Genomic DNA, 26,550 nt, shown 5'->3' on the forward strand with positions numbered 1-26,550 from the left:
CAAGTGGACATTTATCCTACTAGCACCAGAATTACATAACTGGAGCATACCTGGAGAAAGTTCTGAGAGTTGTTCTACTGCCCAAGCCCAGCCCGAGGTCAGGCTCGACAGTTGACTGTCCCACAAATTATCAACTCTGATATCCGCCCTTCCAGGCTTGGACGACATTGACCCCAGAACCAACAGGAATACAGCGTCACGTATTGTTCTTCATTATAGTCAAGTACATAAATAATTTACCAGTTATACAGATGATTACTTCAAAATTATTGTATTTCTTGACAAGGCTGAAGTAGGGTAGACAAGTGATTGTCAGGCAAATGGTCATGTGGCCCCTAAATGAATAACATTTCAAGGATTTAACACGCGAACAAATGAAACTGCAGATAGCCCATGTTAGCCCATAGGAAGCAGTTATTTATATCCACCGAAACACACTTATAAGTCTAGCCTGTGTTTGGAACAATCCAATGATCCCACGTCTATAATGTTTCCCGGTACAGTAGTTGCCTAAATTAACAACCCAATTTCCAAACCAGTCTTGAGTCTGGACTTTATTCAACTTGCATTTCTTTATAACAGGTTGCTGTGAATTACTGCTTTACTTATCTAGCCCAAGCATAAATCGCAGGCGCTTCCCCTTCAAGTTAGGAAGTTCCTTACCATATCTTTTCCTCGGTCGTCGAAACGCATCATAAACTGCAATCGTTGAGCTATTATTTAACTTTTCAAATAAATAGCAATGCATAAAAAAATACTACTTAACACTTGTACTGTAGTCTGATTCAAGTGCCGTGTCTATCATGATAGTCACGACACACGTGAGGGTGTTTATAAAAAAAAAAAGGGGGGGAAATAAGCAAAATATTACGATACGAGAACTAAAAGTTAAAGAACTAAAATTTAACTAAACAGACAAAAGTTAACTAAACAGCTAAAAATTCAACTAAACAGCTAAATATTAACCAAACATTACCTGTGCCACACAAGAGCTGGGATCATGGCAAGAAGGTTGGTCAGGCAACGTCTCGTTTGATGAAGGGGTTTATCACTTGCGGCTCGAGTATCTGATTCCACGTCAATCCAAAGTGGGTAAACAGAGCTTGGGGATGAGGTGAGTGTGTCTGAACTCTGGAGCAGGCGGCGTCATGACGAAGCCTAAGATTAATGAAGTGTCGTAGCCCGGGATTGGTGACACTGGTGTAGGTTGGGGTTGGCGATGTGTTGGCATAGGCTGGAGTTTGTGACACTTGTGCAGCCTCGAGCTGGCGATGCACTGGTACGGGCAGGGGGGAATGGCGATGCACTGGTACGGGCAGGGGGGAATGGCGATGCACTGGTACGGGCAGGGGGGGATGGCGATGCACTGGTACGGGCAGGGGGGGATGGCGATGCACTGGTACGGGCAGGGGGGGATGGCGATGCACTGGTACGGGCAGGGGGGGGATGGCGATGCACTGGTACGGGCAGGGGGGGGGATGGCGATGCACTGGTACGGGCAGGGGGGGGGATGGCGATGCACTGGTACGGGCAGGGGGGGGGGATGGCGATGCACTGGTACGGGCAGGGGGGGGGGGGATGGCGATGCACTGGTACGGGCAGGGGGGGGATGGCGATGCACTGGTACGGGCAGGGGGGGGCGATGGCGATGCACTGGTACGAGCAGGGGGGGGATGGCGATGCACTGGTACGGGCAGGGGGGGATGGCGATGCACTGGTACGGGCAGGGGGGGATGGCGATGCACTGGTACGGGCAGGGGGGGATGGCGATGCACTGGTACGGGCAGGGGGGGGATGGCGATGCACTGGTACGGGCAGGGGGGGGATGGCGATGCACTGGTACGGGCAGGGGGGGATGGCGATGCACTGGTATAGGCTGGGGGCTGGCGATGCACTGGTATAGGCTGGGGGATGGCGATGCACTGGTATAGGCTGGGGGATGGCGATGCACTGGTATAGGCTGGGGGATGGCGATGCACTCGTATAGGCTGGGGGATGGCGATGCACTCGTATAGGCTGGGGGATGGCGATGCACTCGTATAGGCTGAGGATGTTTATGTACTGGTATTAGCTGGGGATGTTGATGTACTGGTATAGGCTGAGGATATTGATGTACTGGTATAGGCTGGGGATGTTGATGTACTGGTATCGGCTGAGGATATTTATGTACTGTTATCGGCTGGGAATGATGATGCACTGGTATAGGCTGATGGTGATGCACTGGTACAGGCTGATGGTGAACTGGCTTAGGCTGAGGATGGTGATGCACTGGTATAATCTGGGGGATGGTGATGCACTGGTATTGGCTGGGGATGCACTGGTATAGGCTAGGGGATGGCGATGCACTGGTATAGGCTAGAAGATGGCGATGCACTGGTATAGGCGGGGGGATGGCGATGCACTGGTATAGGCTGGGGAATGGCGATGCACTGGTATAGGCGGGGGGATGGCGATGCACTGGTATAGGCTAGAGGATGGCGATGCACTGGTATAGGCTAGAGGATGGTGAGGCACTGGTATAGGCTGAGGATGGTGAGGCACTGGTATAGGCTGAGGATGGTGAGGCACTGGTATAGGCTGAGGATGGTGAGGCACTGGTATAGGCTGAGGATGGTGAGGCACTGGTATAGGCTGAGGATGGTGAGGCACTGGTATCGGCTGGGGATTGAGATGCACTGGTATAGGCTAGGGGATACACTGGTATAGGCTAGGGGATACACTGGTATAGGCTAGGGAATGCACTGGTATAGGCTTGGGAATGCACTGGTATAGGCTAGGGAATGCACTGGTATAGGCTAGGGAATGCACTGGTATAGGCTAGGGAATGCACTGGTATAGGCTGGGGGATGGCGATGCACTGTATAGGCTGGGGATGCACTGGTATAGGCCAGGGATGCACTGGTATAGGCCAGGGATGCACTGGTATAGGCCAGGGATGCACTGGTATAGGCCAGGGATGCACTGGTATAGGCCAGGGATGCACTGGTATAGGCCAGGGATGCACTGGTATAGGCCAGGGATGGCGATGCACTGGTGGTAGCTAATAACAGGGCGTTGCTCATGTTAGAAATGTCAAAGGACATAGAACTGGAGGTATTATGAGTAAACAGTATTTTCGGTGTAGCTTGTCTGATAGCTGGCAGCAAAAGAACAAGCCGCTTGATCACTTGCAGGTGCGGAATTAAATGGGACGAGAACAGATGAGGCAGTTGGGATGAAGTGAATTGAGGGAGAAATTGACGAGTGCAAAACACTAGTGGAGGTAAGGGATGGTGTTGGTTAAGGGAGAGCCCGCAAGCGTGCATGCATTCACAGCCTCGGTGCTACCAAGTGGAATGCCACATGTGGAAGGTGGAGGATGAAATGAATTCATGAAATTTGACGACTGGTTGGCTACTGTAGTATTTGGAGAGAAAAAGTAACTATCATTATTTGCGGATACGTACGGAAGAGGATCATCACTGCTCACAGAGTGAACTGGGGAAGCGTAAGTTTGAGGAGAGAACACTGGTTCATTATCAGGTAGATGGATGGATGATGTGTGTGGCTGAAATGTAGTTGTCGGTATCACCACAGCAGAGAGTGTTGGGGGCACGTGTGTGTGTGTACTGACCAGGTGAGCCGGTGCAGGAGTGTGAGGGAGGCAATCGTGCGTCAAAATAGAGAAGGGTTTAGGAGTCGACATGCGACGGTGTAACCTACACTGAAGAATCTGGACTACTCCCAGTATTCTTAGAGTGTTCGCTCTGTGACAGAGGGCGAGATGTGGGTGGTGTGAGTGGCTCCACATGAAGCATTCCGTGTGAATAATGAACGAGTGGACGAGCGCAGTAGATCAAGTGTGAGACGGCGGGCGGGGAGCGGGTGAGGTGAGGCGCGGCAGGCGGGCAGGCGGGCGGGCGGGCGGGGAGCGGGTGAGGTGCGGCAGGCGGGCGGGCGGGCGGGCGGGGAGCGGGTGAGGTGCGGCAGGCGGGCGGGCGGGGAGCGGGTGAGGTGCGGCAGGCGGGCGGGCGGGGAGCGGGTGAGGTGCGGCAGGCGGGCGGGCGGGGAGCGGGTGAGGTGCGGCAGGCGGGCGGGCGGGGAGCGGGTGAGGTGCGGCAGGCGGGCGGGCGGGGAGCGGGTGAGGTGCGGCAGGCGGGCGGGCGGGGAGCGGGTGAGGTGCGGCAGGCGGGCGGGCGGGGAGCAGGTGAGGTGCGGCAGGCGGGCGGGCGGGGAGCGGGTGAGGTGCGGCAGGCGGGCGGGCGGGGAGCGGGTGAGGTGCGGCAGGCGGGCGGGCGGGGAGCGGGTGAGGTGCGGCAGGCGGGCGGGCGGGGAGCGGGTGAGGTGCGGCAGGCGGGCGGGCGGGGAGCGGGTGAGGTGCGGCAGGCGGGCGGGCGGGGAGCGGGTGAGGTGCGGCAGGCGGGCGGGCGGGGAGCGGGTGAGGTGCGGCAGGCGGGCGGGCGGGGGGGCGGGCGGGGAGCGGGTGAGGTGCGGCAGGCGGGCGGGCGGGGAGCGGGTGAGGTGCGGCAGGCGGGCGGGCGGGCGGGGAGCGGGTGAGGTGCGGCAGGCGGGCGGGCGGGCGGGGAGCGGGTGAGGTGCGGCAGGCGGGCGGGCGGGCGGGCGGGGAGCGGGTGAGGTGCGGCAGGCGGGCGGGCGGGCGGGGAGCGGGTGAGGTGCGGCAGGCGGGCGGGCGGGCGGGGAGCGTGTGAGGTGCGGCAGGCGGGCGGGCGGGCGGGCGGGGAGCGGGTGAGGTGCGGCGGGCGGGGAGCGGGTGAGGTGCGGCAGGCGGGCGGGCGGGCGGGGAGCGGGTGAGGTGCGGCAGGCGGGCGGGCGGGGAGCGGGTGAGGTGCGGCAGGCGGGCGGGCGGGCGGGCGGGCGGGGAGCGGGTGAGGTGCGGCAGGCGGGCGGGCGGGGAGCGGGTGAGGTGCGGCAGGCGGGCGGGCGGGGAGCGGGTGAGGTGCGGCAGGCGGGCGGGCGGGCGGGCGGGGAGCGGGTGAGGTGCGGCAGGCGGGCGGGCGGGGAGCGGGTGAGGTGCGGCAGGCAGGCGGGCGGGCGGGGAGCGGGTGAGGTGCGGCAGGCAGGCGGGCGGGCGGGGAGCGGGTGAGGTGCGGCAGGCGGGCGGGCGGGGAGCGGGTGAGGTGCGGCAGGCGGGCGGGCGGGGAGCGGGTGAGGTGCGGCAGGCGAGCGGGCGGGGAGCGGGTGAGGTGCGGCAGGCGGGCGGGCGGGGAGCGGGTGAGGTGCGGCAGGCGGGCGGGCGGGGAGCGGGTGAGGTGCGGCAGGCGGGCGGGCGGGGAGCGGGTGAGGTGCGGCAGGCGGGCGGGCGGGGGGGCGGGCGGGGAGCGGGTGAGGTGCGGCAGGCGGGCGGGCGGGGAGCGGGTGAGGTGCGGCAGGCGGGCGGGCGGGGGGGCGGGCGGGGAGCGGGTGAGGTGCGGCAGGCGGGCGGGCGGGGAGCGGGTGAGGTGCGGCAGGCGGGCGGGCGGGCGGGGAGCGGGTGAGGTGCGGCAGGCGGGCGGGCGGGCGGGGAGCGGGTGAGGTGCGGCAGGCGGGCGGGCGGGCGGGCGGGGAGCGGGTGAGGTGCGGCAGGCGGGCGGGCGGGCGGGGAGCGGGTGAGGTGCGGCAGGCGGGCGGGCGGGCGGGGAGCGTGTGAGGTGCGGCAGGCGGGCGGGCGGGCGGGGAGCGGGTGAGGTGCGGCGGGCGGGGAGCGGGTGAGGTGCGGCAGGCGGGCGGGCGGGCGGGCGGGCGGGGAGCGGGTGAGGTGCGGCAGGCGGGCGGGCGGGGAGCGGGTGAGGTGCGGCAGGCGGGCGGGCGGGCGGGCGGGGAGCGGGTGAGGTGCGGCAGGCGGGCGGGCGGGGAGCGGGTGAGGTGCGGCAGGCAGGCGGGCGGGCGGGGAGCGGGTGAGGTGCGGCAGGCGGGCGGGCGGGGAGCGGGTGAGGTGCGGCAGGCGGGCGGGCGGGGAGCGGGTGAGGTGCGGCAGGCGGGCGGGCGGGGAGCGGGTGAGGTGCGGCAGGCGGGCGGGCGGGGAGCGGGTGAGGTGCGGCAGGCGGGCGGGTGAGGTGCGGCAGGCGGGCGGGCGGGGAGCGGGTGAGGTGCGGCAGGCGGGTGGGCGGGGAGCGGGTGAGGTGCGGCAGGCGGGCGGGGAGCGGGTGAGGTGCGGCAGGCGGGTGAGGTGCGGCAGGCGGGCGGGGAGCGGGTGAGGTGCGGCAGGCGGGCGGGGAGCGGGTGAGGCGCGGCAGGCAGGCAGGCGGGGAGCGGGTGAGGTGCGGCAGGCGGGCGGGGAGCGGGTGAGGTGCGGCAGGCGGGCGGGGAGCGGCAGGCGGGCGGGGAGCGGGTGAGGCGCGGCAGGCAGGCAGGCGGGGAGCGGGTGAGGCGCGGCAGGCAGGCAGGCGGGGAGCGGGTGAGGTGCGGCATGGTGCTGGGTAATAGGCTAGTGACCAAACTCCCGCTGGTCACACGTGTCGTTGACAGCATCTGTAGCATGGAAAAAATCATAAACAGATCTCCAAGTTCTGTACTTAATTTTGTAGAACAATGAATTGTTTAGAATGATTAAGTAACAGGCATATATATGAAGACAGATTCAGCAGGAAACGCTCATTAACCGATCAGAATCGGCTAAGTTAAAAATAAAAAAAAGTATACACTTCTGGAAATAAGGCTTAAAAATAGTGCAAATTAAGCAACAGTGCACTTACAAAAAAAAAAAAAAAAAAAAAAGCAGAATGCTTAAAAGCTGAAAAATCTTCAGTTTTTTGAGGACAGCTCAGGTAACACCAACCTTACAGCTCTGTTAACACACACTAACCAACCTTAGAGCTCACGTAACACACTAATGCCACGCATAATCTGCACGGGAGAAGACCGACCCAAGTACACATACCTGAGAAGCTGGGGGTGATGAGCGCCGTCACCCCAGAGGGGAGAGGGGTGGGGGGGTGGGGGGTGACGAGTGTGGGAATGAAGCTGGGGTCGCCTCTGGCACGAGGGTGGGAAGATTCGGCTGGAGGAGGATCATTACTGTAGCTGGTGGGAAGGCTCTCTTGGCTGAGTGAAAGCCTACAAGGAAAGTATTCAGTCAGCCTCTACACGGCTCCAATCATCATCCAATCATCCAGCCCATCCTCCCGTTTTGGTAGTACTAATAGCAACTATGAGGACCATAGTATTATATATATATACCAACGAACAACGAAATTAGAACGTAGAAATCTGAACAAGAGTTGGACAAACCGGGAAAACTATTTTTTACTTGTGCTGCTTTGACAAACTTAACTAACCTAACATGTCTAGGCCTAATGCACACTATCCGAGGCCTAATAAAATACATATGTGCGCTATACTAGGCCTAGGAATATTTAAGTGTGTGTTTTAGCTTCTTTATTTTAAAAGAATTCCTTACTAGTCAGTATACTTCTAGTGTATCTAAAAGTTAAGAACGTACGAATTCTGACTATTGACGATCGTCACAATAGGTACTATCTAAACAGGAAGACGGGTTGCAATCGTCGTAATCCAATTCTCATTCTGCCCAAAATTCTATGCGTGTTAGTGGCTTTGCAAGAATGTAAGAATACCAAACTCATGTAATCTCACAAACCCCATTGTACCCGCTTGTAAATAAATTATTATATGCAACTCCCCCCCCCCCCACCCCCCTAATGATTTGTTAACCATTTTTAACTTGTGCATCTATATAGCAATTTGAAATGGCTCGAGCAGATCTCAAGGTCTCTTGATCAAGCAGCTGTTCCAATTGAAGAGTAATTGGGCAGAGAATAGCTTGAAGTGATCATATCCAAGGATCCATGCGATTGAAATGTTATTACCCCCATGCTACTGTCGAATGCATCTTTAATGACAAATATGAAGGGTGAAAACGACTGACAGAGCCCGGGTGCATGGGGGGGGGGGAATTGTGTAAACCCCTGATTTGTGTCAGTTCAGGATCCGTGTGAGAGCAGTACCACTCATGGTTGCAATTCTTGCAACCATGTTGTGGCACAGTCTATTAAGGCGCGTTTGGGATCCTCTCGGACGTAGGTTCGAATCCTCATTACAGCCCTTGTGGATTTGTTCATTTGACTTCCAGACACCTTAAATGGTGCTCCAGGAAAAGCTCAAGTGTCTTGGTTTGGGTACCAGTTAGGTACTTCGACGGAATTTTGTAAAACATTTTTGATGACTAAATCATATTATACTGTGGCTAAATCTTTCAAGTATAACTGAACGTGCTCCATCAACCGTTTCCCACATTCGGACTAAACTCAATAGATTCCACTGCGGAAAAATATGATTCATCACTGAGAAATTATTTACCTGACAGTCTGTTGCTACCTCAGTGTGGGAGGTATGAAAGCCTCCATTTCCGAGGACGGACTTTTAGTGACTGTATTAGTAGCTGCCGGTGGCCACGATTCCTGTGGGGTTCCTGGTACTGATGAGGCACCCTGCACAATGTGAGTTACTCCCCTGTGTCATCTGGGGTCGGGCTGTCGCGCACTGATGGTACAACCTCTATCTTGTGGATCTCAGCTGTAATAAACCATCAAAAATGCATTAAAGGCATTTCTGATTTTACAGAGGATTATCAATTTGGGAACCACAATGTACTTTGTACTTCACACTGAATAAAGTACTCTGAATAAAGTATTCTTGTGAAGTACACACTTCACACGAATAACAAATTCAGTCTGAGCAATTATCACCATTTTTACATACTGTATGTGAAAAGTTCTTGCTTCTAAGGTTTCTATTGATCGTTTATTTATAAAACCATAACTTTGGGAGTTATACATTTGTATCAAAATTTTGAGCATATTTTGAAGGCCATCGATTTTTTTTTTACAGTAAACTAGACCCTCAAACTAAATTTTATACAGTAGAAAATTAACGTTATATGCCGTTCCGAGCCCATAATTGGTGACATTTTAAATAACACTAATTAGCATTTTTTTCTAGTCACATTATGATGTGTATCCATCAGGAAAAGTTGGAAAATTTACCATGTAGATTATGCACAAAAATACTTTTGTTTGAGGAAAGTTCATAAATGGTTTATCAATTGTGTACCGGGGCCCTTTAAGTGCGATCTTCAAGTGGCTTTAATAAGGGGAACACACAGGATGTAGCTCTACACACATTCGGTTAGTGGTGAACCAAAACTTCCTATCTGTCGAAAAAGGCTTGCTTGCTACTCAAGAACGAGAGAGTTGCCTCCAAGCATAACTGTACAACGGTAAACTAAAAAGGGAACAAAGCAAGCAGAGGGGAAATGAGGGAGGAGGAGGAAGTGGAAAATGAATAGCGTCCATGACCACGTGGACCTTTAACACAAGTGCACACTACTACTACAGTACTTACCCGACTATAAGAGCGTGGACTGGTGTATTCCTGAGAGAGTCGGCAGTGTTTGTGCGCTCTTTGAGGCCGTGCTGTAGGTGCAATTTCAGTCTCCAACGTGTCCTCGGCACTCTTTGTACCCAGGAGGAAAACTAAGTGGAGAACGGTCATCTGATGCGTGTATGTGCACACGGTGGTTTCTGCGCAGCACTGGATAAGCAGATCGAGAAATCCGAGATCATGGAGAGCAGCCTGATGAATAGGGTAGTACTCATCGTAGCACTGGTTGATCTCGTGCGATATGTCAAAAACTCTGCCCAGTTAAATGAAATGCCATGCCCCACTAATATAAAATAAACCAACCTCGGCAAAACCTAGGCCCACTTGTTATTCACCTACAGGATAATTTATTGCAACTAGGAATAATATTTTTTTTTTAATTTAAGACATTAATGAAGAGCAGAAACCAGCCATTTTGTGCGCGCGCCAACCTCGCCAGGTGGTAGAACAATTATTGCTTAGTCTACTAGGCAGTTCCTCAATATGAATATTTGAACGACGGAAGGCAATTAGTCAAATTAACAATCAACTTCACCGACTTAAAATTGCCGCAAAGAGAAGCGAGTAAATTAGCATTAGGGCAAGAGTATGTGTAGGAGAGCCAGCAGGTACAGCACTGGTGCTCTACAACCTCAGCAACTCCCACAATGGTATTGCTAATGGCAGGCTTCTTATCAAGGAAAAAAATACTAAAAAGTGGAGTAATTGTAACACTATAGCCACAAGACCTTATTTGTGGAAATTTGGAACCATATAACCATTTAGTAGTTTTTGAAAACTGCATTCGTGCTTGTCTTTTTTTTTTTACCCTGTAGCAAATTCTGTCAGAACCATTAAGAATTCTGGACTACAGTACACCATTGCAAATAACTAACCCAACACATATGTGAAATTTAATAACATGGTAGTGCATACAAACAATTGGTTCTCCACTCTTATATTTTTAGGTCACCCAACTCGTTAATTTTCAGTCAATAAAACACTAGACAATATCAGAAGTGAATTCTCTGGAGGCTTACCTCTCCAGAACCAGGTACTTCACACAGTTCCAAGTAAGTAAGTAATTATCAAAAGAAGGCACCAAACCGGGAAGGCTATGTAGCACCATCAAATACGCAAAATAATCAGAGGGCGCTAAATATCACCAAGGATGCCAATACGAGAACAAAAACGCATAAGGCGAACGATATCAAAAGTATCCGAGTCACCAAGAATTCTATCGAGGGACAGGTGACCGCGAGGGGCGGTCGGAAAGCAAGACACACGCTCGTCCTGGAAGTCAGGACATTCAAGAAGGACATGCACGACCGTAAGAGGGACAATGCAACTAGGACAATAAGGAGCAGGGCGGCGCTCCATCAAGTGACCATGGGTTAAGCGAGTATGGCCAATATGCAACCTCGCCAGAGCTGTTTCCCACCGCCGGTTACGGAGGAAGGAGGACGGCCACGAGGAAACACAACATTTAAGAGTACGTAGCTTGTTACCAGTAACAGACAACCAAGAAGCCTGCCAACGGGTAAGGACTGAGGAATGGATAACCGGGTAAAAGTCGGAATACCGAATGCCTTTACGAGAGATGGGACAAGAGCGGACAGCTTCCTTAGCGGCAGCATCCGCACGCTCATTTAAAGACACGCCAATATGGCTGGGAACCCAACAAAACTCAACCGACTTAAATTTACTGTGAACGAGAAACAGCCAATGCTGGATCTCGACAACTACTGGATGAACTGGATTAAAGCACCCGAGAGCCATGAGGGCACTACGAGAGTCAACAACAACCACAAAGGAAGACTGACAACGAGAAAGCAGGAGACGAAGAGCATAGAGAATAGCATAAAGTTCCGCTGTAAAGATGCTAGTCTCCGGAGGCAAGCGACACATATAAGTGCGATCAGGAAAAACAACAGAGTAGCCAACACCGTCCGCTGACTTAGACCCATCGGTGAAGACAGAAACGGAGCGGGAGTGAGAAGAAAAGTGCTCGAGGAAAAGGCGTTTTAGAACCGTAGGAGGGGTAAAAGCTTTAGTGATACGAGTCAAGGATGTACAAAACCGCGAAAGAGGGACCCTCCACGGGGGCAAAGAAGGAACAACACGAGGAGAAACATCAGAAATACGAACGGAAAGAGAATCCTGTAGGCGAGATAACCGGACAGAAAGAGGGAGGTGGTGAAGAGGAACAGGAACCGCAGGAGGGGTAAAAGTTAAAGCACGACAGAGGCGAGAGGAAGGATGTTGCAAGGACCGCGCAAGATAGCGAAGACAGTAGCGATCACGGCGGTCCTGGAGAGACAGGAAGCCAGTGTCAACATACAAGCTAAGGACGGGAGTCGAACGAAAGGCACCAGAACTGAGGCGCAACCCAGTATGGTGCAAAGCATCAAGACGGCGAAGAGTAGAAGGAGAAGCAGACGAGTAAGCAGGGCAACCATAATCGAGCTTAGACAAGACGAGAGAGGAATGTAAAGCAAGGAGAGTGCGCCTATCTGCCCCCCAAGAAGTATGGGACAAGACCCGAAGGAGGGTAAGGGCCTTAGAGCACTCAACACGGAGGTAAGAGATATGGGGAGACCAAGACAAACGAGTGTCAAGGAATAACCCCAAAAGCTTCGCGGAATCTTTGTATTCAAGGGGATGACCATAAAGTGACAAAGAGGGACGAAGAACAACCCGTTTCCGCGTAAAAGTCATGGCACAAGTCTTAGAAGTAGAGAACTTGAAGCCATGACCTTTGGCCCAAGACGACACGGAATCAATTGCAAGTTGAAGCCGGCGTTGAAGGAGAGGCGAATCATCACCCTGACAACAAAGGGTAAGATCATCGACATAGAGAGCGGAGAAGACACCAGAAGGAAGAGAGGAAAGAAGACCATTGAGGGCAACCAGAAAAAGAGTAGTGCTCAGAACACTACCCTGGGTCACACCTTCGTATTGCTGAAAAGAGGGAGACAGAGCAGTACCAAGGCGCACCCGAAAGGAACGACGAGAGAGGAAGCTGCGGAGAAAGAGAGGGAGATGACCACGAAGGCCAAAAGAATGAAGTTGAGATAGGATATGATAACGCCAAGTGGTGTCGTAAGCCTTTTCTAGGTCAAAAAGGACGGCAACAACGGAGGTCTTCGCAGCAAAAGCAGTACGAATATAGACCTCCAAGTTCACCAGGACATCTGTCGTGCTACGGCACTTGCGGAAACCAAATTGAGAAGGGGAGAGGAGGTGATGGTGTTCCAGGAACCACATCAGACGAACGTTAACCATACGTTCAAAGAGTTTGCAGACAACTTGTGAGAGCAATAGGGCGAAAGTCCTTAGGGGAAGTACCCAGAGACCCCGGTTTGCGAACAGGGAGGACAACGGCATCGAGCCAGTCCTCAGGGACTGACGACGACTCCCAGATCCGATTATACAGACTCAGTAAATACCGAGACGTGCTCGGAGGGAGATGGCGAAGCATCTCAATGAATACCATCGGAGCCCACCGCCGTAGAACCGCAGAGGGCCAGGGCAGAACGAAGTTCAGAGAGAGAGAAGGGATCATTATAGGGAAGCTGAAGATGAGTGCAGAAATCTAAAGGACGAGACTCAAGGACAGGTTTACGAAGAAGGAAAGATTGGGGAAGATGAAGACCAGAGCTAACAGAAGAAAAGTGGGAACCCAGTTCGGAAGCAACCTGCAACGGGTCCGCCACAAGAGTATCATGGAGGTGAAGGACCGGTGAAACATCGGGAACGAACTTACCCGCTATCTTGCGGATACGCTTCCAGATCTGGGCCAGAGGGGTCTCTGACGTAATTGTTGAGCCATAAGATGCCCAACATTCACGTTTAGCCGTACGGATGGCCCTACGGGCCACCGCACTCGCTTTCCGAAAGAAAAAAGAATCGGTCGTCTGCCTACGGCAGTGCCTCTTCCAGGCTGCACGCTTACAGCGGACAGCCCGAGCACAGTCGGCATTCCACCAGGGAACGCACTTCCGTGGACCCCGAGAGGAAGAGCGAGGAATAGAGCGGAGGGCAGCGTTGAAGACAGTGTCATGAAAAAGGAGGAGAGCGCGAGAGAGAGAGGCAGAAGGGAGAGGTCAGGGAGAGCAGCACTGAGGGTAAATAGGGTCCAGTCTGCCTTAGCAAACTGCCACCTAGGGAAAGAGAGGGAAGGGCGAAAAGAGAAAAAGGAAACAAGGATGGGGAAATGATCACTTCCATGGAGGTCATCAAGAACCTGCCACGTGAATTCTAAGTAAAGAGAAGAAGAGCAGAGAGAAAGATCAAGACAAGAAAGGGTGCGAGTCCGAGAGTCCAAATGAGTGGGCTCACCAGAATTCAGAAGAGACAGGGAAGAAGAGGAGAAACGGCTCAAGGAGGCGACCCCGGGTATTCGTCAGAACGTCACCCCAAAGAGAATGACGACAATTGAAGTCACCCAGCAGGAGCACAGGCTCCGGCAAGGAGTCCAGGAGGTGTTTCAAATCAGGAAGAGAGAGCGGGACACTTGGGGGGAGATAAATGGAACAAACTGTGTACCATTTCCCCACAAAGATACGAGCAGCAGAACAATGGAGAGGCGAAGGAAAAAGTAAAGGAACAAAGGGAACATCAGCCCGAATCAAGAGAGCAGAAGAATTAGAAGCCCCAGCAATGGCTTTTTTTTTTTTTTTCTACCACAGACGTGGCCACACATTTACAATGCTAACCAGCATATATACATTTTCTTCTGTCCTCCATGGACAGGGTTAGAGAAGTGTTAAACATACAGTTCAAGGGTTTATTGAACACCAATGGCTGGTGGGGGGAGAGAAAGGAATAGCCACGAAAACGACCAGGACGAGCACCAAGCATTGGCTCCTGGAGACACACAAAGGGGCAAAAACCGCGAAATCAGAAGTTGGAGTTCGAGGAAATTGGCGTAATAACCTCGAACGTTCCATTGAAGAATGGACAACGACGAGAAGAGAAAGGACAAAAACAGAGAACAAGGAAGAAACAAAGGCGAAAGAGCAACAGAGCACGTTAAAGAATATCAGGGTCGGGATCAGGGTCAGCAAAGTCAGGGTTTGGGGGCATGGGTAAACTGAGCAAAGACGGAGGGAAGGAAACGGGAGAACAGATCAGAGGTGGGCGGGCAGGGTCCGAAGGAGGAGGAGGAAGAGGAGGAGACAACGGAGAGGAGCCGTCAAGGACAGCAGCAGGAGGAGGGGGAGTAGAAAGAGGGGAGCGCACCCCAGCAAGAGCAGCAACCGAAAGGGAAGCAGGGGCCAAAGAAACCTCCATAGCAGGAACAGGGGGCGCAAGCACTGAAACGGGAGGGGAAGGAGCAGAGCCAGAAGGAGGAGCTGAGGAAGAAAGCGAAGCCTTCTTACCCGCCGGGGAAAAGGAAGGAGAGGAGCCAGGCTTACGCTTCTGACTTAAAGAGACCGGTGTCCCAGCAACTACGTACCGGGCAACGGATTCCAGGGGCCAGATTCACGAAAGCACTTACGCAAGCACTTGCGAACGAGTACATCTTTTCTCAATCTTTGGCGGCTTTGTTTCCAATTATTAAACAGTTAATGAGCTCCGAAGCACCAGGAGGCTGTTTATAACAATAACAACAGTTGAATGGGAAGTTTTCATGCTTGTAAACTGTTTAATAAATGTAACCAAAGCCGTCAAAGATTGAGGAAAGATGTACTCGTTCGTAAGTGCTTGCGTAAGTGCTTTCGTGAATCTGGCCCCAGTGTCTCAACAGGAGAAGCCGAACGAGAGCACACACGACGGCCGTTAGGAGAGCGATGGACATCCGCCCGCACCGACAGGCGGTGGGGAGAGCCGATAGATGGAGGAAGAGGATGGGAAGGAGGATCGGAGGGGGACGAGGAAGAAGACACAGAAGACACGACAGACCGGGTAGAAGGAAGGGGAACCCCAGACAGAGAACCAGGAGGAGGATCCTTCGGGAGAGAACCCAAAGGAACAGAGGAGGGGGCAGTGGGCGCATCAGGGTCCAAGGCCCGGAAACGGTTGCGAGTCTGAGGAAGGCGAGAAGGACGAGGAGAGGAAGAGCGCAACACGCGAGCATAAGAGATATTAGCATAAGGCGGGAGCCGGCGAACCTGGCGCCTCGCCTCAGGAAAAGATAAACGCTCCCGGTGCTTCAGGTTGAGGACGGCTGCCTCAAGCTTGTAATGGACACACGCACGGGAGAAGGTAGGATGGGCCTCACCGCAGTTGAGGCAACGAGCCTGGGGAGAAGTGCACTCCGACTTAGAGTGACCTTCGCCACCACACAAAGGACAGAGAGAGACAGTCCCGGAGCAGCGGAGGGCACCATGCCCAAACCTCCAGCACTTGTTGCAGAGCCGAGGAGAAGGAATGTACTCCTGGACAGAGCACCTGGCACCAGCAAGAATGACAGAGGGTGGAAGGGTCCTACCATCAAAGGTAATCTTCACAACCCGGAGGGGTTGACGGCGACTACCACGAGGGGGACGAGTAAACGTGTCCACCTGGAGAATAGAATGGCCCTGGGCAGCGAGGATATGTCGAATATCGTCGTGGCAGTCGCGCAGGTCCCAAACACCGGTTGCAACATGGGGCGGGAGCAAAATAGTGCCAACACTGGCATTCAACTGAGCGTTCTTCGAGACCCGAACGGGGGTCTCGCCAAGGCAGGATAAGGCAGCCAAGCGGGAAGCAGCATCCTGAGAAGGAGCAGCAACGACACGAGTACCGAGACGAGTGGGGTTGAAAGTAATGGAGGCATCCACGGAATCAATGAGATGTCGATGAAGGGAGAAATCGTCAGGAGGCGCAGAATCAAGAGGGAGGAGATCAAAATATTTGGCCCACGAAGTGGGACCAAACAAGGCTTGATAGGTAGCAGAACTGGAAGGAATCGAGCGAGGGCGGCCGTGACGAGGACGGCGGTGAGAACCCCCAGAGAGAGAGAGGGGTTAAAAGGCGCAGTAGTTACAACTAGAGAAGGAGCCGCGCCAGGGGACGAGGTAGTCACCACTGGGGGCTTGGGGCTCGACCCAACCACAGAGGAGGGAGGGGAGCCAGGGGAAGGAGTCAGAGAGGCCAAAGGAGGAGCAAGGTCGGGGCCAATGCAGCGGAGGCTACAGAGCCCGGTCTTCCAATACGGACCGACGCGGGGGCTTGGTCGCCCACCCCACGAGCCTGAGAAGGTAAACCAGAAGCAGCCGAAACAGGGGTTATCATCTAGACGAAAAGAAGAATTCACTCACGAATGTGCCCCCACACCCACCATGGAGCCACAATTAGAGGCAGGACACCCAACAAGAAGCTATCGCCGATCTTGTCGGGGCCTCCTAGGGGTGCGTCGTGAGTATACGCCCCACAAACGCCACCTTAAGAAACCGACAGTCCGTCGAGATCGGGTTCAGTGACGAAGTGGGGATTGACAATAAAAGGTTCCCCTCGCTCTCGACGTCGGGTACTGCAGTTCTACGGGTGCATGAGTATGCCTCCTCAAGCACCCGGGCGTCAAAATAGAAGAAGTCCATGGAAGAACCAGAACGAGCAAAAGGTCGGCAGGAAACGGCATGCAGATAGGAGAAGAGGGGGGGAGAAAAACGAAACAGAAGGAAAAGGAAAAGGTGCCCAGCAGAATTGGAGAGGACGGCAGCAGGAGCACAAGGCTAGAAAAGGACAGAGGACTGTCCTAAGGAGCATCACACTCCGGCAGCCGCCCACGAAGCCCCCACACGGCGACAACGAGCTGAGCGGGGAGGGGGACAGTTCCAAGCGCCCCATTCACAGGCAATGTGCAATAATGGTCGTTTTTGTTGCCATGGAAGCCAATGGTCTTCATCCTGCTGCGTCAGCAACTCCAAGATGTCCATCTGAGTACAAGAGAAAATTAATCTGGAACCGTGCAACAGAAAATACTGTACACAACTTTGGATGTACGTATAACCTGATATTCCCCTTTCCCCAGAATTAGTCTCTTCCTACCCTACAAAATATAATAATAGCCTAGTCATGAAATCCAATTACATTTTTAAACAAATTTCTTAACATTTAATTCCCAAGGTAATATGTAATTTATTTTAGTCAATGTAGTTTGTCATTAGAGCCTAGAAACACCAGCAAAACTTGCATTAAAATTACGATAAGATTTTGAAGGACAAACTATAGCATCAGTTATAGAAACTTATACCCTCGGCATTTTACATTATTCAAATAAAAGTTTGCCATCTCACCTGGTCTCCATCTATGACGAAATATATGGCATTCTGCAGCTTGTCACTCTATCAGTCCCCTATGGCCACATCTGGTACACCTGCAAGAGAACAAAACCTCTTGTAGTGCAAGTACAGCGAGGACATGGACATGTACACAATCAAAACCTCTACGTTTAGTATAGCATCTTTCACTCGTTTTCCCCAGAATAGAGGACAATGTATAAAACCTACACCACCAAATGTATAGGCATATCACGAAAAAGAAATTGTCACAATCTTCTCACACAATTACGCTCGTTATTGTGCCAACACCACGGACACAGCTCTGATAAAAATTAGCTGGGAGATGAAGCTGTATGTATAGGGCAGGCACGAACTGTTTCAAGTGAGGCCAATGATCCCTCAACTTCTCCATGGTTCACTACACGCCATCGCCTCGCAGGGAGAGCTGCTGACACTGCAAACATCCGTTACCACTAACTAGCCTCGTCCACACTGCTAGCATCATAACCGAGTCCAGAAAATGAGTCTTCCATATTCACTGGGTACAGGAATGGCAGCTGGCACAGCTGGTGAAATGATCTGGCAGAGGTGTTGACCTGGGATGCAGCAGCGTGGTGTAAGCCGTGCACTGAACACCCCTCGGTATAATGTCAGTTTTCAGAGTCTAAATCACTGGTATCCGATCGTTAAGTTAGGTCATTACCAGGTTAGGGTTATCACCATCAGTCTGATTTGTACAGCGGGTATTTCCATCTTCCGTCTTGCTCTAACCCACCTTATTGGATGCTGCACTTCCCTCCTCGCTATAACTAAGCTCAGAGGTACGTTCCCTGGTGGAATTCAAACTATACACCAATCTTCACTTGTGTTCCTCACGTGTGCCCCAAAGAATGAAGCGATTTGATAAAATACCATGCCCAAGATTACCATTAGTGTGCCGGCGGGATGATGGGGAATTAACCTCGGCTACCATCATCTTTTGTCTGGTCGTGACGGTCGAGTGGTTAAGGGGGCTAATACACCAATTGCAAAGTGCTCATGGCAGTATGGGTTCGAGTCACTTCTGGGGTGCGAGTTTTCAGTTAATATACACCAAGTATGCAGCCAGGAAAAGATACCAACAAGCTCTTGATTCTTTCCTTGTTTCGGAAGGTGAAAATACTAGCCATAATGTTCACAGTGTGAAATAGACTACATTACTTCTACGCATCATGGAACCCTCATGCTCCTTTGCAATACAACCTTGTGGAAATGGATTAAAATACAGGATTTATTTACAGGAATGTGATAATCAGTGGAACAGGAGCACCGCTCCGGCACCTCTGCAAGTGGATGATGGAATGGCGGGGGGCGGTGTAGTAAAAATGTGTATGGTATCAGTGGATACCGTCGACGATACATAAACGTGGACAATTCATAGTTGTAAGGATGTAACTGTACTGTAATAGTTTGATCAATAAAGCCACAAGTCTGGCAAAGCATTTCTTTAACCTCGGGGAGGGGGGAGGGAGGAAGAGACGAGAGCTTATTGGTGATGGTTGATCGTGGTAGGAAAATATTTTTTATAAAATTCAATATTTGAGTTTTTATATATTTAAAAAGTAAACTGGCCGAATTTTACTGGTACGAATCTGGAAATATAATATCTGACCCAAGTGGATATTATATTTCCAGGAGCTTCCATTTCTTCTTATTTCTCCCAGCTTCCTGTCCATTCATGCGAGAAACTGAGAAAGTTGCCAACTTACTGCTTTGAATGTGAATATTCAGCGATAATGTTCATGGCTTGGGCAGTACAGTACTTCAGACGACATGTGTATTCTATATTCATACAATAGTATATTTTAAGAAATACTAAACAGGTAAAAAAACTGCTACACACAACTTTACATAATTTAGTGTTTTGGGGTGGTACTAGAGTCATGTGGCATACTGAGTTGGCAACTGCTTGTGTGTTTCAGAGGCATTAGTAGAGTGGCAGCTGGTGGTCCCTGGATTATTATTTCTTCTTCTTGGTAGTTTGCATGAAGGGTTTGTCCTCTTGCTGACTGCACCAGTACAGATGTTGGGAGACGAGTTTATGTTGAGGATGTTGCGTTGTGCTGTAGATAGAGGAGCGGCGACTAAAACAGAGGTGTATGTTAGAGGGAGACTTGCCGTACCGTAGGGCGCCCTGCATTTCTCTAAACCGGAACCATTTTCTCCCCAAAAAATACCATAATGTCTTCCAAGCAAACAATGTGTACTTTCGTAAACAAAATCAGGAGTGCAAGTAGAATAACTTACAGGAGACTGATAACGATAACGGTGAAAGTGGGGAAAAAATTGTGCTTCGACTGCTTCTAGTTCAAATTTTCAAACTGGATCCATATGCAATTCAGAAAATAATGGGACTTTCAAGTCTAACTTTTATTCCTGTTCAGGTTGTAGCGACTTCAGTATCCTCCCTACAACACTGCCGAGTTGAGGAAAAACGGCAGAGGAGCAGAAGAGAAGCAACCGACCAGCTGGGGTCAACAAGCAGAGAAGCACGAGACCACTCACACTCTCCATGGGTTTGTACAGTTGTAGAAAATAATTTTATATACGAGTGAGCGAGTGAGGATCAGGAGACTTGTTTACTTAACCCTTGTCTGGTGGATATTAGTGCACTAAAGTGCACATTCCACACCAGTGTTTCCTCAGACAGGGTGTAAACAAACCATGTCACCCACATTAAGGGGGCCTCGTAGCCTGGTGGATAGCGCGCAGGACTCGTAATTCTGTGGCGCGGGTTCGATTCCCGCACGAGGCAGAAACAAATGGGCAAAGTTTCTTTCACCCTAAGTGCCCCTGTTACCTAGCAGTAAATAGGTACCTGGGAGTTAGTCAGCTGTCACGGGCTGCTTCCTGGGGGGGTGTGTGTGTGGTGTGGAGGGGAAAAAAAAGTAGTTAGTAAAACAGTTGATTGACAGTTGAGAGGCGGGCCGAAAGAGCAAAGCTCAACCCCCGCAAAAAAACACAACTAGTAAACACAACTAGTAAACACATTCATGATACCAACATATCTTCCATCTGACCCAGAGGCATGATTTGCTCAATTAGAGGCCTGCTTAGATGCTTACAAGTTAACCAATGATGCAGAACAATATGCACTCACGGTGACGGCATTGCCGCCAGTTACCATTCAAGAGGTACGAGGTGTGGTTATAACACCTCCAACCACACAGATTCGTCGCCTGAAGACTGCTCTACTCGCTACAACCAGGTGTTTGGCTGGTGCCAAACCGCCGCCAGCGTGACCTGCTCCTTACCAGTAGTAGCTATTGCAGCCTCGGGGATCGGACACCATCCCAAATGCTTCAGCAAATGCAGTTCTTGCTACGGCCGGCGAGTGGAGCCTGTGACAATGACCAGTTCCGGGTTCTGTTCCTACAACACTTGCCCTTACACATTCGCATGCTACGCCTTGCCCAGAGCGACAACGTGACACCATAGCCTGACAAAAATTGAAGACCGAATCCATAGTGCACCAGGCAACTCGCCCTGATCAGGAAATGCGCTTGCCTCTGACTACTCGACAGTGATGATCCAAATGAACAGCCAACACCTCAGTGTTATTCAGAGCCGCCAACATTCCCAGTTCAAGTCCCGCAGCCCGTCCTCGATGGTCGACTCCAGCCCAGACTGCTACCAACATCGCAGATATGGGGCTAGATCCCGGAACATCCACCAGCCGTGTGCTTATTCGGGAAACTGTTCCGGCGGAGTCTCAACGGCTAGCAACTGTGCCGCCTTGGATGATTTACTTATATATGGTCAGTTTTACCTTCCGGCTCCGTTACCTGGTTGACATGGGGTCCTTCAGTTTGTTCTCCCGCCTCCAGCACACAAGCCACCTCGCACTCCACACCACGACATGGTTGCTGCCAACGGTTCTGTCATACGTACTTACGCCAATAGTATGGTCACTCGATTTTGCTGACCTTGGTCGCTTCATATGGACGTTCCGCGTTGCTGAAGTTAACATGCATATACTGGGTCAATTTCTTTTGCTATCACAACCTCTTTGTGGATGTGACGTGTGGCAAGTTCCAGTGGGCGAGTACAGAGCAACGGCTACTCACTAGCCATGCTCCGCATAACTAACCCGCAGAACCTTCTGGAGGAATTTGAGGACATCAAGCCCCAGCTGCCAAATGACAAGGTTAAGCATACAGTCACCCATCATATTCGTACCTCAGGCCCACCAACCTACACTCTACCGCGCTGACTGCCGCCAGAGTGTGTCCAGGTGGCCAAGGGCGAATTTGACAAGCTGTTAGCTGCTGGTATTGTCCAACGCTCTGACAGTGCCTGGGCATCTCCACTGCATATGGTTCTGAAGACAACTCCAGGAGAATGGCGTCCCTGTGGGGACTACAGGGTGCTAAATGTTCACACCCTGCCAGACAGTTACCCAATCCCACACATTCAAGATATTTCTATTATGCTACCAGGGAATCCAGATTGGGCTACAAGTAGCCAATTGGGCTACTTTTGAGAGCCTCCGTGCTCCCAAATTTTAAATTTCACTACTTGCGACTTTTTGGGCTAATTTAGAAGCAAATTTGGCTAATTTGGGCTATTAATATTAAGAAACTCAATGATGATTATTTATGCTTTTATAAGATGATGTGTACAAATCACAGCCCCGTCCAGCAGCCTGATTGACTAGACCACTTACCGCAGGAGGCCTAGTCAGAGACCAGCCCCCTGCGGACATTGATCCTAGAACCTTCGAAAGAAAAAGTAACCAAGACAAGGTAATCCTCCTAAGGGGCCATAGATTTCCCAACCTTAGTTGTCATTAATACTTCATCCCAAAAGCTACGACTGGTTCCACAGATCTTCATTACGGAGAGAAAGTTATCTAGAAAATTACAGATTGATAAGTGATGGGAAAGATCCCATACAGTTAATACCTATCAGGAAGACGATGGTTGGTAAGGAGCGGTAGTGTAAAGCGGCTGTTAGATCAGTGGGATTCTTTAACAACATTACCAAATAGTTTTTTTCCCCCTTGTGATATGTTGCAAGGCAACTATTTTCAATGTACCGTGATCCCTCCAATAAGCTATATTTCACATGTATCAAACCAATCCTAAATTATTTTGAAAGGATGAATTGACTATCAAAAAGATGAAGCAGATCACTGTAGCCTTCACGATGTCTGAAAACTTCACTTTTGGAATGCTCAGAAGAATCGTGCATCTTTATCATGTAAAGCTTCATGTTAATTTCAACTACAATTCTATATATCTGCTCTTGGAGAAAGTGAACTTTGGTAACGAATTTTCAACACTTCTGGCAAGTAACTGACAAAATATTATAACCCAGGAAAACTTTCAAAATATTCAAGAGAGATGGCATATTTTTTTAGTTAAAGCTTGCAAATAGCTTCTTTCTCGTATTCGAAGTAACTTTGAAACTAAGAAAGGTGAAAAATCTCACCTATTATATGCCTTAGCCACACACGGCCACCATTTTCAGAACTTCCATTAGTACTTTCTGACCAATCGAAGCTTAGTGAAATTGAAAGTCCATGGCGCATACTGTTAACCATTGACTGGTCATACATTTTTGAGGGACAAATTCCAACATCTGGATCGTCCTTTTAGACCAAGCCAATAACTTAAGAATGCTGCTGGCGATCCCATACCTCACCGAGTTTGCATTGAAAATATACAGCTTGCCAATCAGTAATGCCCTTGTTGAACGGGTATTTTCGAGAACAACATATGTGAAAACTAAACAGAAATCGAATGGGACTCGAGCTTTTGACATCAATCTTGAGAATCAAAACATATCTTTAAGAAAACGGAACTTTTTGCTCGACATTTGAACCACTCGTGTCAATGCTTAAATATGAGTGCAGTATACAAGAACGAGGTTGTGGATGCAAATCCAGACGATCTTCTTGATAATCTTCAACTGTGAAGACGTAGAAGGACTCCTCACCCATTATGCTTCATACAGTAAATATTGGTATGTTATCCTATTAACATTTTTTTATATATATATATAAATGCAGAGATAATATTAATAAAACTTAAAATCGTGTAATGTACTCTATATATCAAAATATTACTTTGAAACCCGTTTCAGCCACTAAAAAAATTGGGCTACTCTTATTACAAATTCGCTACTTTTAGACCGTCAGAAATTGCTACTTTCAGCAATTTGGTTCTGGCAACCCTGCATGCTACATGGGGCAACAACATTCTTTAAAGTATATTTGGTGCGAGCATTTAACCAAATCCCAGTGGAGCCAGTGGACATACCCAAAATGAAATTACAACACCGTTTGGCTTGTTTGAATTTATTAGGATGCAATTTGGTCTCCATAAGGCAGCTCAGACATTCCAACGCTTCATTATATCAGGTCGTCAAAGACCTACCCTTCCGCTATGCCTACATTGATGACCTAATAGCGAGTTGCTCTCCGGCTGACCATTGGAAGCATCTTCGTATACTTTTTACTCGCCTCTGCGACTATGGCCTACAGATTAATCTGGAGAAATGCATATTCAAGGTTTCCGAGCTCAACTTCTTGTGACGCGAAGTGTCTTCCACAGGTATTCTTCCACTGGAGAAGATCGAGGCTATTCGAGATTTTCCAACACCCACCACAACTAAGAAGCTAGAAGAATTCCTGGGAGTGGGTAATTTTTATCATAGGTTTAACCCACACTGTTCTCACATCCTGAAACCTGTATATGACTTCTTGTGTGGGTGTAAGCAGGTGTCCAAAGTACCCCTGCTATGGTCACCAGAGGCAGAGGTGGCATTCACCAACCTTAAGCAGGCGCTAGCTCAACTCTCTCTCCACGCCCATCCAGTATTCGATGTGCCAACTAGCCTCTCAACAAATGCCTCCAACACTGTTATAGGAGCAGTACTCCAATTTATCGACACCTGGCGACCCAATGCTTTCTTTTCAGCAAGCTTAATGCCAGCAGACAAAATACAGCCCATTTGACAGGATTGCTACCAGTCCATTTGACAGGGATTATTATTGTTAAAGATTCGCTACCTGGAACAAAAAGTTCAAAGTAGCACGGGCTATGGTGAACCCGTAGTGCCTTTTTTTTTACAGGGAACTCCTTGCTATATATGCTGCCATTCAATACTTCAGGCATTTTCTCAAGGTATGTGACTTCCACGTCCTCACCAGCCACAAACCACTGGCTGCTGCCCTGGCAGCAAAGGGATATTCCCACTTGCTGCAAGTTACTCGAAATTTGAGCTATACGTTGTTACGGTGCCCTCTCCTATTTCTTTCGTTTGCCTGCTTTAAGAGTCTTAGCAGCTCTCCCTACTGATTCTCTGAGGTACAAGGGAGTCTGTTGATATATGTGGCGACCAGACCGGCCACCAGATAAGGGAGAAATTTACACAAGTTGTAGGTAAGGGGAAAGTGGCGCCCTGATATAAATGAAAGAGTACCCCCTACCTGCAGATCCGCCTTTTTGTAGAAAAGGCTAGCCGTGTGCGGATTGGGTGGCGTGGGTCACGGGCTACCAATCAGAGCCCGTCGTGACGTCACCGAGTGCCCCGGGCAGCGCCAACGTCAGAGTTGACCTGACTGTGGAGGTGAGAGGACGTGCCTCTGTCAGCTCGAGGAATTGAGGCTGTACAAGCCTTATTCAGTGGATTAAACTAGCCATCGCAGCCCACCATAAGCTATTGGAGACCCTGCGCTTCTGGGAAGCAAAAAGGAACCAAGTTCATTGAGCAAATGAGTGCCAAACTTGGAAAATAGTCGGCGACGACGCTGGGCGGCGCCGCTGGATGTTGAGGTCTGGAAGGTGCGGCTGGCAGGCCTAGCTGTGACTGGGTCATATCCACTGAGGGTTTTGGAGGGACGACACCGTTCCTAGGACGAGGATCAATGCCTTGTGGAAGGGACGAGTGTGTGAATAGTGATTAGCTCAGTGCCCATTGGTGAACCAGGATTGAGATAGCCGAATCTCTGATTGGAACGGCGACGACGCGAAGGTTTCACGTCACCTGAGGACCTGTGGAACGTTCCTGGATCGTCAAGGATCGACTCTGGAAGCGTGGGAACCTCACACCATCGAGGGACAGGCGTCGTGAGCCAGGAATGTAAGGTAGATCAATTTTTCCCTCCCATTACCCCTTGTGTGAGTAGGCTAGATAGGCCACAATATTTACTTATGTATGTGGCAGTATGACATTAATACTTTAGTAGTAGAATAGGCTGCAGGGCAGCTTGTGTCCAGGACTGTTGGAGAGTGTGTGTGGATGGCAGGACAGTTGAAGAAGAGGTGCTGACTTGGTGAAGAGGCCCTTCTGTGAGTGTGACTCCTGTCTAATCTGCCCAGTTGAAGGAGTGGTTGGAGGTCGTGAAAGAAGAGCTGCTGAAGATCTCCAGATTTTTTTATCCTTATTTTCATTTTCATGTATTGCTTGTGATTGTATGTGTGATCATGTAATTTGTGTCGGTAAATTCACACATTTTACCATTGTGTTTAAGTGTGCCTCCATTATAATATTTCTGTATGAGCATACACGAGGGTTATAGTACCACCTAGGGAACGTCGCATTCTCTATAGAAGTTCTTATCGTCTGAAAAGTGGTAAAGCAGCACAGACTTATATAAGAGTGTACCCTTAGCCATCCGGCTGGTATCAGAGCCTGACTGGTGGCAATAGGTAACGTAGTGGCTGGAGAGAGGTAAAGCCACACAGATTTTTATGGGAGAGTACCCTGGGCCGACAGTCCAATAGCAGATCTATGGGAGTAGCAAAACACTGGCAACAAACAGTATAGAATACCCCCACTGAACTGCATCGCTGGGGTGCAGATATACTAACCCAGCTGGCGACCTTGTTAAGAAGAAGATAGAGAAGGCAGGCGGGAAAGGAGTTCCTGCAACCTTTTTGTCTGGCAGGCAAGACTCTGGGGAGAATTTATTGTTATAAGGCAAGCCCGAGTCTTC

The 26,550-nt window shown here is 50.9% G+C and overlaps 2 protein-coding genes and 1 long non-coding RNA gene across 5 annotated transcripts in view; all 3 read right to left on the minus strand.

Moving 5' to 3' along the window:
- Positions 1-3,732: 3,732 nt before the first annotated feature.
- Positions 3,733-6,387, minus strand: LOC138352178 (uncharacterized protein DKFZp434B061-like). The gene has a single exon (XM_069304446.1). The coding sequence runs from the start codon at positions 6,385-6,387 to the stop codon at positions 3,733-3,735; it is 2,655 nt and encodes an 884-aa protein (XP_069160547.1).
- A 520-nt stretch (positions 6,388-6,907) lies between these two features.
- On the minus strand, positions 6,908-13,319 carry LOC138352092 (uncharacterized). Its single transcript, XM_069304317.1, has 3 exons — positions 9,337-13,319; positions 8,293-8,508; positions 6,908-7,032 (listed from the first exon to the last, which is right to left on the minus strand). The coding sequence occupies exon 1, from the start codon at positions 12,739-12,741 to the stop codon at positions 10,510-10,512; it is 2,232 nt and encodes a 743-aa protein (XP_069160418.1). The 5' UTR covers positions 12,742-13,319; the 3' UTR covers positions 6,908-7,032; positions 8,293-8,508; positions 9,337-10,509.
- Positions 13,320-16,583: 3,264 nt separating this feature from the next.
- Positions 16,584-26,550, minus strand: part of LOC123763808 (uncharacterized) — a 241,156-nt gene continuing 231,189 nt past the window's right edge. The window contains exons 9-10 of one of the 3 annotated variants that reach the window (XR_011222709.1): positions 17,583-17,662; positions 16,584-17,222 (exon numbers count right to left, since the gene is read on the minus strand). This is a non-coding gene — a long non-coding RNA (uncharacterized lncRNA). The remainder of the gene's footprint in view (positions 17,223-17,582; positions 17,663-26,550) is intronic. The other 2 variants (XR_011222708.1, XR_011222707.1) reach the window with 2 other exon arrangements.

The sequence above is a fragment of the Procambarus clarkii genome, chromosome 52 (assembly GCF_040958095.1).
Source record: "Procambarus clarkii isolate CNS0578487 chromosome 52, FALCON_Pclarkii_2.0, whole genome shotgun sequence".
Taxonomy (NCBI): Eukaryota; Metazoa; Arthropoda; class Malacostraca; order Decapoda; family Cambaridae; genus Procambarus; species Procambarus clarkii.

Bases quoted from the DNA above. Each gene is read 5' to 3' on its own strand.
- LOC138352178 (XM_069304446.1), bottom strand. From the start codon at position 6,387: ATGCCGCACCTCACCCGCTCCCCGCCTGCCTGCCTGCCGCGCCTCACC.
- LOC138352092 (XM_069304317.1), bottom strand. From the start codon at position 12,741: ATGCCGTTGTCCTCCCTGTTCGCAAACCGGGGTCTCTGGGTACTTCCC.